At 33.1% G+C, this 16,312-nt stretch overlaps 1 protein-coding gene across 2 annotated transcripts in view; it reads right to left on the bottom strand.

The window, feature by feature from the left end:
- The window catches only part of LOC130897241 (homeobox protein OTX2-A-like), a 120,448-nt gene that overhangs the window by 8,847 nt on the left and 95,289 nt on the right, over positions 1 to 16,312 (bottom strand). Inside the window, exon 3 of one of the 2 annotated variants that reach the window (XM_057805997.1) lies at positions 5,048 to 5,220. In XM_057805997.1, the coding sequence (XP_057661980.1) occupies positions 5,048 to 5,220 (173 nt within the window). The remainder of the gene's footprint in view (positions 1 to 5,047; positions 5,221 to 16,312) is intronic. The other variant, XM_057805998.1, reaches the window with a different exon arrangement.

The raw sequence follows: 16,312 nt of genomic DNA, 5'->3' as shown, positions 1-16,312 counted from the left end.
AAATTTATCAAAATTATGGAGAAACATACAGAGTTAGCTGGTGGTGTCTGAAAAAGTTGATCCGTCTTTGTTGGTTCTTGTTGGTGGATGTTTTTTCATAGCATTATATGGCGGTAATGAAGAAGGATTCACTAGACATCTTACGATATAAACAATTTGCCAAAACTGTGAATGAAAATTCATTTCGCTTATCATCATTGCCTCCAATCCAAGACGCAGCTTGTTTCTACAGTGTTTGAGTATATCACCACGTCCAGTCGTGGTTTGGAAGATATGAAAGTCCTGAAGATTGGGGCTAGAAGAAGCAAATAAACATGTGGATGCCAATAGAAGCTTCCAAGCCTCCAGCACCCCCGGATCTTATGAAATTAATCTTCTGCAGATGTAAAGGAAATTGTGGAATCATATGTGGCTGTAGAAAAGCAGGCCTCGAATGCTCTGTAGTATGTGTTTATTGTTCTGGCGAAACTTGCAGCAAAAATTAATAGAAAAAAAACGAATTAGAAGATGAACTTCCAATTATGACTCAGATTTTAACTTTCCTCATTCTCCAAACCTTTACTTTTGACACAGAAGTAGATACTGACCTTGAAACACAACCTGGACCATCAAAAAGAACTAAAATATTTCTGGTAAAATTCATACTGAACACACTGTTTACACAGTGTAACTGTTAGTGTTGGTGTGTACCGATGTATTTTTTAAATAAAAACCTAAATTATTACGATGTATAATAGCAAATCAGAAATGAAAATACAGTTTTCTCTAAATCTGAGATAAATATTACAAAATACGTCTTTCTTTCTTTCATAAGAAAGTTTATCTATGAACTGAGGACTCAGCAAAATTTCTTTCAGTCTCACTGTTTCCTTTGACGGAGGGCTACAACTCTTAAGGCCTATATTGATGGCACCAATCACATAATTTCATTGTAAAGAATAATTTGGAAGACATCTAACTTTATGTTTACATTGTTATACTAATTATATTGATTATGGCTGTACGGTACATATTTCGCGGAAAGAAGTTTATCTAATTAAAAATTTTCAAACCATCCTAATGATAATCTTCCAGTTTGTTTTTGCCATCAGCTCCTCATTTGTCTGGAATCGCTTTCCATAAAAGGGAGCAAAAAGTAATCAGAGGGAGCCAGATAAATATGTCGCAGTTCGGCTAGACGAATGTGCAGGCACAAAATTTTTTTCTTCAAGAAAGTTTGGTCGTATATTCTATGGCCATTTGTTCCATATTTTGACTTGTACTAATTGTGATTCAAGATGTACAAGGTCATTAGAGATGGACAATTTTAAATTGTTTATATTTAAGTATCGACATTCCTGCCTGAGATATGAACAGTCCATTTAAGCACGACTAGAAGTTCATTACTGGCTGGTTTTTCCTGCAAGCTTGCAGCATAGATGATGGTCTAGGTCAACCTCATAACTAATCCAGGCCTGATAAGTCAACAGAGTAAAAGCTCGAGCACTATTAACAACGCTCTCTTAGAAAAGCGTATAATGACTTACAAATCATTTTATGAAACGCAACACTCATATTTACGTAACTTTATGTCGGTTTCTACAATAATTTTTCCTCGGAACATTTGTTTTTCCAGTGTATATCTAACGTCAAATTGCATTATGTGTTTTAAAAGGTTCAGTAATGATCTATGCCAAAAAGTAAATAAAAAACTAAAATCCTGTCATCCTGTTTTAATTGTTTTAAATCTTTTGACATTCGTTAATATTATGAATTGTTAAAAACATCTGGTTAGAACCTATTTTGTGTTGTTTACTTTTCATGCTTCAAATAAAGTGATCATAACAATAAATCTCCCAAAAACCAACATACAAATTTGAAAAGCGCTGACAGCTTTTATTCTCCTATTGAAAAATTGGGTCGTTAGAGGTGAAACATTGTTGCCAGATAGTAATTTAACAGAAAATGATAAATTTTATATCTATTCAATATATTTTGTTTCTCATTTATGTATTTATACTAACTAAAATTGATGCTTTGAAAAGTTTCAATGATTATTCGATTAATTTATCTAGATCTGTATGGTCGAACATAACCAAAACTCGTTCCTTGATTTTCTGAACCGGGATTTTCAACACAAACGTCCAAAAATTTCGATCTCACTCTGGTTCAGTTTTTACTTCTTATATCAACTAAATTTTTCAACAGAAATCTTTATTGATGTTTCTAAAAGCGTATTAAGAACCAGCAAGACGAAATTTCCGAATTAGATTCCTTACAGTTGAAATATAATTGCATAGTTGATTTTCCCCTCAACCATCGGACATAGAAGTTTCTGTATGTTGCCATATATCAGCTTATTGTCCACTTTGAAGTCATGTTAAAGATATTTTAATGTTGTTCACTTCTAAATAATAAAATATGAGATTTTTAATTTCAATGTAAGAATATTTCGAAGGAATATTTAGTATCGAAAATGTAGTTGAAGAAATAACAAATGAAGAAAACCTTGAAAATCAGTTTCCGAACGGAGCTGAAGAAGTAATTGATAAGATGAAGAACAATATAAGTCCCGAAGATAATGATGTAACAAAAAGAGAAATGGATTATGGCGGTGAACATTTCCAATTTACTTTGCTAGATTATATTTGTCATTTACAAGAAGAGAGACAAGACATTGTGTAAAAATTTTAGAAGAATAGGTTTGCTAGACGTCACATACAAAATATTCGCATCATTTTTAAAAAGAAGATTGGAAATATACGCAGAAAAATTATTGGGAGAGTACCAAGGAGGGTTTAGAAAAGGTTGACGTGCATTCGACCTAATTTTGATGATAAAACAACTGTTATGAATATTAGATATAAACACGAATCCCTTTTGAGAGCTTAAGATAGAAACAGAAAAAAAGTTGATTCAAATATGACGAGAGTTAGAAATTAGAGATTAGAGGACACAATCGTCAATGTTTAGCTTATGCCGATGATGTGGTTTGATAGCAAGAAATAGAAGAAACCACAAAACAACTGATAACAGCAGCAGAAGAAGTATACTTATATTCCAATAATGACAAAACAAAGTTTATGGAAATAGAGAATAAATTTAGAAGCAAGATAACAAATAATTTCAAGGTACATAAACAAGATAAGACGTTAATAATATACCAAGAAGAAAAGGAAATTAAAATAAGAATTGCCAAAAGTAACAGCATTAGAAAAATATCAACATCTAAAGATGTATTCAAATGTAGGAAAGAATTTATAAAACAATGTTGAGACCCACCATGACATACGCCTGTGCAACCTGGATAATGACGAATAAACCTAAACAGAAATTGAAAATCCGGGAGAGAAAATACTAAGAAGAATTTTTGGAGGAAAACAGATGGATGGAGAAGATCGAACCATGAAATTTACACACTTTTTAATGAGTCATAAATCAGCGCGATTATAAAGACAAGAAAGCTACAATTGCTAGGTTCTTTTGAACGAATGGACAAAGAATCTTTAAACGAGAGCAAGAGGAAAATATATAGACCAAGAAAACGATGGAGAGGAGTAGTGAAAGAAGACATTATAGAGAAAAACATCCAGAACTGGAGAGAAAAACAAAGGACCGAAAGAAGTAAAACATTCAGTCAAATGATAGACAGCGTATCCAGCATTATATGCTAGGATTGTCAACTAAAAACATTTGCTATGTTAGTCCAAGTACGTTAGATAGACGTTCGTAAATTACTATCTCTGATAAATCAAGTTCTTGTCATACAATTGAGGAGCTCTTAAACACTTTTGACTAAACTTGGTCTATCCTTCCAGAACATTTAGAAAAATGTGCAGATCAAGCAACAAAAAGCAGTGGCTCTCTCTAAATCCTGGACGAACTGTTGATATAGATCTTTATTGTGAATAATTGGATGTGAGTCAATCTACGAACGTAAAATTTCCGAGGCTTGTCAGAAAATGGAAATTAGGGTGGAAGTTACTGCATCACATACAATACTAACACGACATCACATTTTTCTGTACCTACATCTATTTATTTAAATCATTCTTCAATACCAATTGTACCAAGATTTAGCCAAAAAAATTTTATTTTCTAGTGCATTTCACATAAAATGTTTTTTCATAAAATTTTATACTAGACTAAAAATATTTTTAAAGTGAAAGTTTTTTATTCATGTCTTTAATGATATTATACGAAGCAAACATTGTCAAAGGCGTTCTACAGCCAGCTATTTTACATTTGAATCCTCTACTTTGCAAAGCGCATATAAATAGTTAATTTCATAAATAAAACACCGAGAAAACACTTAATTTAACTAAAATTACTATTACAGATTAACATAAAAATGGAAAATAAAACATTCAATAGCATATAGACAATCTATTCCCACTATATTATTAAATGTTTCACCTATTTCTTTATTGATTGACGGATTATCATGAAAAGCGAAAAATTATATGAAATTTCGAGTCGATTGAACGTTAGTGAAAATTCAATTAGAACATTTTATCTTAACAAGAAGACAAACTCACAAAGTAAATGAAATAAAATGTGATAAAAGCTCTCCATTACCACAAACTCCTAATAATGAGCATTTCGAACAATTATCTAAATTATTCAAACAAATATTTTCATTAATGAATTTATTGATAAAAAGTATATACACATTCATTTTTCGATGGATTATATTTTATCGTAAAATGCTTTGTAAATTTAATCAAATTTATGGAAATAAGCTTCTCCATTGTGGGAAGTAATGTTTGTTCATTCCATTTATGCATGAAGTGTTGAAAAACATCGATGATTATATATTTATTAAAATATTTACACTGAAATGGTCCTATTAACGAGGTAAAATATTTCCAATTGAATATTGAAGTTGAACAATGGGAATAATAAATAGAAAGTTTTAAAAAATTTAGAATAAATCAACTTTTTCTATGGAAACTTTCATTACTTTCAATGGAATATTCCAAAATTTCGAAAATTGTTTAATACACGACTCGATCCAATTAACCTACAAGCTTGTGTAAGAAGATAATAACTCAATAATCAAACTTACTTGGACACGAGATTCTGGTAAAGCTATTTTCATGGCTACCTCTTCCCGCATGAAAATGTCAGGATATCTTGTTTTCGCGAACAGGGCCTCTAAAACATCCAATTGAGCTCGTGTGAAAGTTGTTCTTTCCCTTCTCTGCTTTCTAGGATTCACACCTGCAAAATATGAATAAACTGGAAATTATGCTATAGCCAGTATATTTTTTTACAAAAGTTTATATTAATACGTGTCTACAAGGTATTTTTGAATATACAGAGGGGGATTGCAGTTTGAAATAAACTCATATATTGGCTCAATATATCAACGGTGTTTTCGAAGATGAACACATTATCTTTCATTCCTATTTCGTTTTCTTGTTAAAATTCCAAGGAGTAAGCAGATTGTGGCCATAGAATCATCCAAAAGAGGGGCGATACCTCGAGTGGCGTGGCAGATTGTGTCCACGGAATCGGATCAGGTATCAATGACCTAATGGAAAGCAAGGAATGGAATACTGCAATTTTTTTATTTATTTATTTAAAATAAACAATACTAAGATGGTCCCAGAAGTGATTGGCTTGACCTATCTGTTTGACAGCCATCAATAGTGAATTTGGTAAACACGGAAAAATTTGGTCATCGTACAACAGTAAAATATTCTGTAGCAGAGCTTAAACCAGGCGGTACGACCTGTGATGACCAACATCGTAGTAGTCGACCAAATGAGGTGACGATTCCAAAAATGTTGAAGAAAATGTACAAAGCGGTAATGGATGATCGTTGCTTGTAAGTACGCGAGCTAGCAGGTATTCCAAAAAGTTCAGTCCATCGCATATTAACTAAAAATTTGGACAAGAGAAAACTATGAGCAAGATGGGTGCCGATTCGGCAATGTTTCACAAAAATAAAGCCAAATTTTTGCGAGGTTTCATAACCATGGATGAAACTTGGTTCCATCACTATACATACAAAACAAAAAACATAAGACCAAGGAGGAACCGGTTCCAAAGACAGAACGAAAGATGTTTCCATCTGACTGCAAGGTAATGGTGTTGATTTTTGGAATGCGCTTGGGATAATTTTCATGAACTATCTTGAAAAATGAAAAACTATCAACGATGAGTACTTATTGCAACGTTTGAGTGAAGAAATCAAGCAAAAACAGTCATTTCGGTTAAGAAGAATGTGTTGTGTCATCAAGAAAATGCACCAGCTCACAAGTTCGTTATTGCACTCGCCAAAATCAATGAATTAAAGTTTAAATTGCACATATTTGCTAGATTTAGCCCTCTCGGGTTATTTTCTGTTTCCAAACTTGAATAAATGGCTCGGTAGTCAAACATTTTCCGGCAATTAAGATTTGATGTTTGATGTTTTGATGACGATTCTTCATTATATACTTGAGAATGTTTGAGATTTTTTATTCAAATCAAAAAAAAAATGTGAATTGGACAATTCAAAATTTTCACGAACCATCTATTCGGAATAGTATATACAGGGTTAGGAAACTAATTAGGGGTTATGCAATTTGTAAATAACAGACTCGCTTTGTATAATAAAAATATTGTTTCGTGACATTTTCACTATCAAATCAAATCGAATGAATAAAAATAAATTGAAAAATTCATCTGGTCCGTAAAAGTTAGTTTAGTGAGAAAGTGCCCTATGTGAAATCACATCTGCAAACTGAGTTTCAAAATAAAACAGTCAATTAGTCATTGTTTACACAATTCAGATGTTTTACACCCTCCCCAATGTTTACGTTAGCCCACGATAATCTCATACGGGGCAAACCCAATGTAACTTTCCAAGAATAAAAACATTTTGAACTGCAGTTATAAAAAACTGGTTTTCAAATGTTGAAAATGGCAAATGGTATTTGTAAGATATATTTTAAACGGTTATGTCTTTTATACTTGAGTGAGGATTTTTACTATCTACATCAGTCATGTCAAAGATACGTCCCACGGACCGCTTACGGCCCGTGGGCCGTACCAATAAGGCCCGCGATCGCAATGTGTCACAGAAAGAAGAATCATGGTTTTTAGAGCTTTCAGACTTTATAAATAATTGATTAATTAAGTACTGTTACATATTGGAGATGTAAGGAATAAGGAAAAGTTAATTTTAGAACATTTTCTATTTTGATTTTGGTCTTATTTTGATATTAATGATTAATATAAATACGAAAATTGTCAGTATCAATATCATATATTGATAAAGACTTGAAAATAGGAGTAATTTGCATAAATCGTGGATTTTTCATTTAAAAATCTTAACAAAGTGAAAATAAGTTCATCGATTTGAAGATGTGGCTCAATAAATCTTTTTAATTATATCCGAGACCATTTTTTGTTCAATTAAAATAAACAAAAGAGATTTCTCATAAATGATGCTTTCGCCATTAAATATTTCTCGTTAAAAATACTTATGGGTTCCAATGTAACTCTCCTCGACACAAAAGGGAACATTTTTCTGAATAGCATCGCACAAAGCCACCCTATCAAATCGTACGTACGCCTTGCAGTATATATCTACGAACGTAGAGCAATTGCTGCTGCTAGTATCCCGACCCGTTGATTCCAGGACCGCCGAGTTTGGGATCCTGAGCCGATTACCGGGGTGGTAGGTGGTGGTTACCATGACAACCATTTCTAGGATACAGTCTCATCCAAAACGAAATGCAACTCGGAGTCCCTTCTTTTTTTAGTTAGTAAGTCACGTTTTTCAAATTGTATGGGGCTTTCAATTTCGACAAAGAATCTGTTGTAAATACAGACGTTACATCGAGAAAATTCGAATTTTCACGTATTGATTCAAAATGAGCTTTTATTTTGAAAATTATACAAATATTTATAAAAAAAACTACAAGAAGGTATCTTTAGAGAAGAATTTAATGTCAATATGTTATTTATACACTTCAGAAGTGCTTTAGATTCAATAAAAAGAAAGAAAATAACAGAAAAACTAGAAAGACAAACAATTTCAAAAATGTTAATAGAAATAATACTAAAAAAGAATGAGATTTCAAGGTACGGCATCAGAAAAGACATACAGGGATTTCCAAGGTCACCAAAGCTGTTCAATATTACGCAGGTTTATAGAATAAGAAAATTATAACAGACAAAACACAGATAGTAGCATAGCAAATGGACAGAGGGAATTAATAAAGGCGATCAACAAATTAGAAGAAGAAGCAAGCAAAATAAATGCAGAAAAAACAAATATTGTTCCACTACAATTTTATGGCATACTCTTACGTCGTTTGGGGTTTTTTAATAAACAAAAGGCAATTAATAATAGAGTCACAACACTTGCAAAAACTTGACTAGAATATCTCGAAAAAGTAAATTCAGCTAGATTGGAAAACTGAACGAAAATCTACTTATAGATGAAACTGGTACACAAAGTAGAGGATGGGTTGGTGGTTGAAAAAATTTCACCCGAAAAATCCGGGCAGAAAAGAATGTCTGTTTTTAGCAGCAGAGAATATTTTCAAATTCTCGCCTGGATTATTACTACGATAGAACCGCAGTAGTTTTCGAAGATTGGTTTGAAACTAAATTAATACCGAATGTACCATAATGCATACTACAATAGTCGCCAAAAAAATAAGATACCGGGTTCCAGTAATAGAGAAAATGAAATATTTTTGATGGAACGCGACATTTTTTTATCAAGTAATCTAATAATAGTTGCACAATCTTTCACCTCTCAAATACATCACGAACTTTGCTTTAAGCATTTCCCCTTACAATGTGACGTTTAAAATTCACGCTCAAAATACCCCAATAAAACATCAGTGATTGAATTTGACACCCCAGAGAACGTATATTAACCAGATGGGTAGTTTCCCATGAAAGCTCACACCAATTTCCGCGCTAACATTGCGGTTTCATTATTTTCTCTTGTCGCTCGGTTTATATTCTGATTTAAATTTAAATGTGTCGAATTTTTACAGTAACCTTCCGTTCTTCTTCTTTTTTTTATATAGTGTTATGACTTTTCTCAAAATGCTTGGCTGTAGAGAAATGAGAAAGAATGTATCAGTATTTTCAAAAATATTATTGGGTTTGCAACGAAGTAATTTCGGTTTTTTAGTATAAAATTTAACACAGGATAGTTTTTAATCAATTATATATTTTCCATTTTGCTCAATGACCTTATTGCCATCTTACTTTCAGCTTCATGATTCTGCGCTCGTAAAATTTCTGGTCCTTATCAGCAAAAAACTGAACCACGTGCAATTAATGGTTATGGTCATTTGTAAAAGTTTGACCATTCAAAGAATTCTGCGAAATAAATTCTAAACAATACACCTTTTGACAATTCTGGCCAATTGCTTCATCCAATTCCAATAATTTTTGACAGTAAACATCAGAATTGATCGTTTGGTTCTTTGGAAGCAGCTCAAAAAACACAACCACTTCATTCTATTGAATGTAAAATAATTAATAACAAGGAAGTTTTGACTTTTTAATCCAAATTTTTACATTAAGTGTACAGTATAGTTTACGCATTATTGGCACGTGAAAACTTATGATCAAGTTAATCACAAAATTCATAAAAACTTGTCAAACAATCTATTTTATTCTACGTCTTTTGACATACGTCAAAAAATGGAAACGTCGAGTTTGTAAATATAATTAAAATCGAACGAAACTTAATTTTACTTATACCTTCCAATCAAGTAAGATCAGGTGATCTAGGTGGTCACTCTATTGATCATCTTCCTTCAAACTGGTTATCCAGTAACCTACCATCATCAAGACCATAATATGGTGATGCACCGTCGCATTGGAAGTAAATACAAGTTCTTTTTGTTATTTGGATCCGGAAATGCCGGAATTATATCCAGAAGCACTGCGATGCTCCAAATATCGCTCAGCGAATGAAATAAGAACCAAAAAATCTTCCCTTGGTGATCCCTTCTGAAATACTAATTTTTTAACGGTGCTAAGTGTATTTTTTCTGAATTCCAGTGGTTATTCAATGTACAACTTGAACAAAACCTTACTTCGTCTGAAGATTTTACACAATTATAAAGAAAATTTGGATTTTTGTCACAATGCCTTATGATTTCACGAAATTCCAAACTTTTATTCAGATCAATTAACAATGGTAAATGCAACTAGTATTTAGGTTGGTAGTTTATTTTATTACGTTGGTCACAGTGTCCAAAAATTGTCAATATAAAATGTCACGTTAAGTTTAATATTTTAAAAAGTAGTTAGTGTCGTTTTTTTTATTTCGAGTGAAATTTCTTGGTCTTTATTATTAAATAATGTTACATTCCAGCATCCAATTCTAAGTAAAGTCGTTTTCCTTTTGCGTTGAATCCTTTTTCTCGCCAGGTTGCCATTATTTAATCCAGTCACATCCGAGGCTAAACCGTTGAATCTCAGAGCACTTTGTTTTTTTTACCCAAGCAGGTCGCTAGCCTCACTTGGAACCCTCCTCTTTACCCGGGCTTAGGACCGGCTATGAAACCACTGAGCTACTCAGTCCACCCAGCGATATCACAGGCAGACCACCTATAAGGTGGTATGAAAGCTGGTCCTCAGCATCCCAACTACTCCTGGCAAACCCAGGTTTGATGAAAATACAGGACCTAGTCCTAACGTAAGAAGAAGAACTATTCGGGACTTTACTTCAAATTCCACAAAAATAGAAACATAACATACTCTACCGTTTTTTTTTTTCAAATTGAATTCTTTAAAATATTATGAAAGATTGGAAATATACATTTTTTGATAACCTATATGAAAAACTTAACCTCTGGTTAGGTTAGGAGGATCCAACAAACTTTTATTATATTTATTAACGCAATGGCACGCAATTTACGTGATAGATCAGATTTAGTTCGATAATGTTTTGAAGAAAGTGATGATGACGGTAGTCATGAAGCCTATTTGGTGGTGACAGTAACGCCGAAACCGATTTTGTTATTGAATGATGAAATGAATGCTAGTTAACCTGAAGCAAAATAATAAAATGATGACTGCAGCAATGAAAATAAGGAAAGCCAACGAAATAGGCATTTGTGTCCACCAAAGAGCCAGAACGCAGTGCTAGGGTTGCAGAAAGAAACCTACATTTGCCTGGTCCTGAGAAAGCTGCTAGTGATGTTAGGACATCTGAAAATGCTTTAAAGCATCTTGACTACTTTCTAAAGACATGTAAAAAGAAAATTATTGCTTACATAGGGCTTTTGGGATTGGATGGATACAATTTCTCTGTTTTTAAAAACTTTACTACGAATCCCGGACCCCGACATTTTGTTGTAAGAAAAGTTCTATTATAGTCGAGTGAGAGTTGTCTTATAATGAAACCAATATCTTCCAAAATATCTCGCATTTTCAATCTCCTATTCACCAGCACCATATAGGTATTGCGAATTTTTACTATTGTTTCGTAGACAAAAATTCTGAGTACATAAAGTGCTTCTACGATCACTACAACTTGCTTACCATTGAAAGAGATAGTTCTGAGTTTCCATATCATTTATCCAGCTCGGGTCTTGATTGATTTGAGCGATGGTATTCTTTTTAAAAAAATATTTTTATTCTCGATCTTCGGGAATCAGAAGAAATCAGTGAATTAGGGAAATGATTCGTCTTTAGCGAATTTTTCTGGTAAGCAAATTCTGTTGTACCATTCGGAATTAACAGTTTTACGATGTTTTCTGGCCGATTTCGGACGACCTGTACGATATCCATCCTGTACAGCATCGTACAATACAACCACGATTAAATTCCGAAAACCAGCGAAACTCGGTGGTGCTTCATCACCAACAGTCGAAGCGAGTTGATCTTCACGCTGCTGTTGGTTTAATCTAAGTAGGAAATCATCGCTCGAAGATGACATATTCAAGTACGTGCTGTCATATCTCTAGACTTAAGTAGAAATCCTTGTTTCAAATAGCTCAAAAGCTTCATAATTTTTTCGTATAATTATTTCGGATAGATAAAAATACAATAACGTAGGTATTATTTGATTATTTCAATTGTGATGATTGACACAACGAACTTATGAGGTCAGAAAACAAATACGCGATGTAAGTTGCAAAGCCCCCAAGGTGCAGACGAAATGACACCGCTGATGTCCATAATTGGCTTCCTTACTACTGATACTCTCAGTTTTCCTATTACACCGAAAAAAACACGTGAAACATAGGGTGATTATTGATTGGTTATTTAGTTTTTCTCATTACAGTCATACAATTGATCATATTACATTTTATATATTTACAATCTTGGTCAAAAATAACGCACCACCCCGATTTCTGAAAATATTTATTTGTTTAATAAATTTAAATTAATATCGTTATTGTTCAACTTCTTTTCAATCATTTTGACGCAATAATAAGAAATGCGTAGTAATTTTGAGTGATTTGTAATGAGTAAAAAAATAAAAATAAAAACAGTGTATCACTTCTTGAGGTTTGTTCTCCCATTTCTCTAATGCCGCTACTCAAGCTCATTTAAATTTTGAGAAAATGGATTTCGACGACGAATGCGGCATTTTAAAACGTCCCAGACATGCTCGATAGGATTCATATCTGGACTTCTTGGTGGCTAATCCAAGATCCAAGGTATGAATTCCTACTTCGTTTAGGTAATTCAGAACATCTGCCTCAACGTGTGGTCCAGCATTAAACGAGAATCATCATCAATAAATGGTCCAAAAGAAACGACGTGATTTTCAAGAATGTCAGTTATGTATCTGGTTGCGTTAAGGGCGGGTCTAGGAAGAGACACTAATTCTGTGAGTGCATCAAAACAAATTCCTCCCCAAAACATGATAGACCCTCCTTGGAACGGCTCCCTGGGAATGATACAACACTGCGCAAATCTTTCTCCACGCCGTTTTCGAATTTGATTACGTCCATCTGGACCTCTTAGACTGATTCTTGTCTCATCAGTAAATAAAACTTGGCACCAATTTTCTAAATTCCAATCTAAATGTTGCTTTTCAAATCTTAGTCTAGCAACACGATGCTGCCTGGTTAGCAAAGGTGCTTGAAGAGGTTTTCTGCTGTGTAGACCAGCATCCTGAAGGTGTCGTCTTATTGGTTTATCAGAGATATTCACACTTCGGACTAGTCATTGACCGATTTCTTATTGAATTTAATTGCAAAAAAACTCGAGGAATTAAAACTGAAGGACGTTCTTGTTCAGGCCTCCTAGAATATGAGCCGGTCTCTCGAAATCTTTGCATCAATCTGCCAATGGTTGTGTGGTGTACGCCAAACAGATAACTTTGTCTTGGTTCAACAATAGAATGAAAGAAACATTAAAATATACATAAAACTGAAATTTTTAAATATCATAAAAAACACTTATTTGCTGATAAGAAGTTTTGCTACATTTTATCGTTAACAATTAAGATACTTTTTGTGATAGAAGAAAAAAAGAGAACCAAAATATTAAAATTTTCGGTTTTGATATTGAAATAAAGGGTGGTGCGTTATGTATGGCCACGAGTTTATTTACACTCGTTAAAAAATAAATCAGCGATTTAAAATTTTGTCGCAAAGAATCAAATTTATCCTCATTGATTATTAAATATCTTTGTCTAATTCATTGTATATTTCCGTTTAATTTCAGTCTTAAAATAATTTGGTATATAATTAACCAAATATCTAATCACCGATATACCGAATCTGGCGGAAACTTGTAGGGTGTGTTAGTGCAATAGCCTCCCTTTCGTAAGTGCTATTGTGATAGTTAGATTGCATTTTCTTGTATAAAACACTTCTCGTGAAAAGGACTACTGATATATTTATTTAGAGGGGAAAATAGTTGTATACATTATTAGCGTAGCCAAAAAATTTCCAATTGAAAAGAAACTTATACCAGACACCGTCGTATATTAATGAAATCTCGATTAATTTCTTATATAATTTCAAAAAGAACAAGATTTGAGTCTGTTGAAGCTGTGAAAGAAACAGCAGAACGCGTTTTTAATACAATGGCAGAAGAAGACGTCCTACATTGGTTCGAACAAAAGAAAATTCGCATAGAGCGATGTAGAGATTATAAAAAATATAATCAGTGTTATTTGAAAGGCACACCTCGTATATAAACAGCGACAGCAAACTCCTAGCATATATGGACGATGTTGTTTGCAAATGTTTCACTATAAATACTGTTCAAGTAAAACTGGATGAAATTCGTAAATGGATAAACTAGAAGTATATAACAAAAGAATAAAAAAGAAAATTAAGTGTAATTAGATAAATCTAATCAATGATCAAAGTGGTGAAAGAGTAAAAACCAACATTAGAGTGACTAAAGGCGTTACACCACATCCTAAAATATGATGATGGAACGAATATTTGGGCTGCCCACCCTGCACGAAAGCAAAACCTAAATTTTTGGAAAGAGAATAATAAATAAAATAAGAGATAAGGGAAAGTTAAATAACAGATGAAAGCAAAGAAATTGTATGCATTGTATAACAGATGCAAAGGAAAAAAAAAGATGAAAGAAGAAAATTCATCAATTGAAAATCTCGTTAATTAGACCGTCTCGTGATAAGTAAATTATCAAATCCTAAATAGAAACCAATCTGCGTGAGAAACATAAAAAGGGTAGCTGGCAATTAAATGAAATTTATAAACTCCATAACAAAAAAGGTTTTTCATAATCTATAAGCGACCCGTGGTACACCTGGAGTAGAATATCTCTAATTTTAAATCCAAATAACGCATTTATCAAACTCATCTGACGTATATTCGGTAATTTGCATCCCAATTTGTTTCCAGTAGCTGCAGCCCAAAAAAGTAAAAGAAAAAAACTCGCTCGACGAATCATCGAAATTAAATTCCCCAAATTTCAGTGGTGGAGTAGCTCAAACGCGTCGTAGTAAAAACCGTTTTTTGAAAAAATTCAAAAAACCGTAAGATCTTTGAAGTTCTCAGGATAGAAAAGAACATATCAAGTATTATAATTTTTCTTATGAAGAATTGTAATTCTTGGCTCCTTAATTCTGCATTTTTTCTCAAATTTTTGACTAGTTTTTGAAACGCCTGAATATACATACTAAGACATCTATTCGTTTAGAGGGTCAAACAGGTATTTGTTCTGTTTATATCCCAGATAAGATCTTCATCTATCCAGTTCCAGCTTCCCAGAAACGCTCCAAATTAAATTGGTGAAATTTTGTGTTAAAGTAACACTCGATCGATGTGACTTTCTCCAAATCATCACCGATTAAAGAAAGTTGTGTTTAATTCGTTTACAACATTTATGACAAAGAGGACTAACCTCGTCTTGGACTAAAGTTATCGCAGAAACCATCGAAACTGTGAAAAACCAGATCCACGAGTAAACTTCGACGAAACCGTAAAAGCTCTAGGGATTAAGTCTGAAGTCACACAGACAATTTTTGAAGATAACTTAGGTCTATCCAAGCAGTGTTCTGACATGAAACCGTGTCGTAGAAATATCAGACCAAGAGAATTGTGATTCAAAAATTTGTTAACAAAAACGATTTCAAAATCATTACGCGTGAGGAATCGTGATTTCATTACTACGATCCTTAACTCAAAAAGCAGTCAATAATTTGGTGTTTTGGAGAGGAGTTACTCCCTAATTTTCATAGAACAGTGACTGCTTACTATTAAATGATAAAAATTATACTGCGGGATGTCCAAAAATCGGTTTGCTTGTGATCGATTGGCATTAAGACAATGCTACAAAAAAAAAGAAGCATTGAGATCTATGACAGCCGTACATTTCTCGTTATTTAATGATTACCAAATGCTCCACATGTTATCCAAAATATTGAAGCTTTTTGTACTAATAATTTTTGAAATTTACGATTCGTGCTAAGTCAGACTCTGTCGTCGGTATTTATAAAAGACGAGAACACCTTTTATGTCTGTAAATTATCACTGGACCGGGCGGCACAGAGCGTTTAAGAAATTTTTTTAAAAATCCAACACCAGTAGCTGTTGTGGAATCAAAACCAAATTGTCTAATATCACATTTCGATGGTTTTACGTGCGTTTCTCAAAGGATTAGATCTGCTTTGTTGTCACACGATGGTGAACCTGAATTTAACGTATCTTCATCAAAGTTTTAATGCGACGAGTGATTCAAATTTATAATTAATCCGTATTTTATTTATTGAAATCGTGATAGTAGAATTGATTTTCGTATCACCTACAATTTTCTCAAATAATATTCAAACCGTCCCTCCGGAAAATTAAGTCATGAATTTTTCCTTGGGGTCTTTGGTTTATTTTCAATTACCGCCCAGCAGATTAGCATATCATCA

Source organism: Diorhabda carinulata, chromosome 8 (genome assembly GCF_026250575.1).
Source record: "Diorhabda carinulata isolate Delta chromosome 8, icDioCari1.1, whole genome shotgun sequence".
NCBI lineage: Eukaryota > Metazoa > Arthropoda > Insecta > Coleoptera > Chrysomelidae > Diorhabda > Diorhabda carinulata.
The sequence above is the reverse complement of the archived record's forward strand: the minus strand, read 5'-3'. Positions and strand labels throughout refer to the sequence as shown.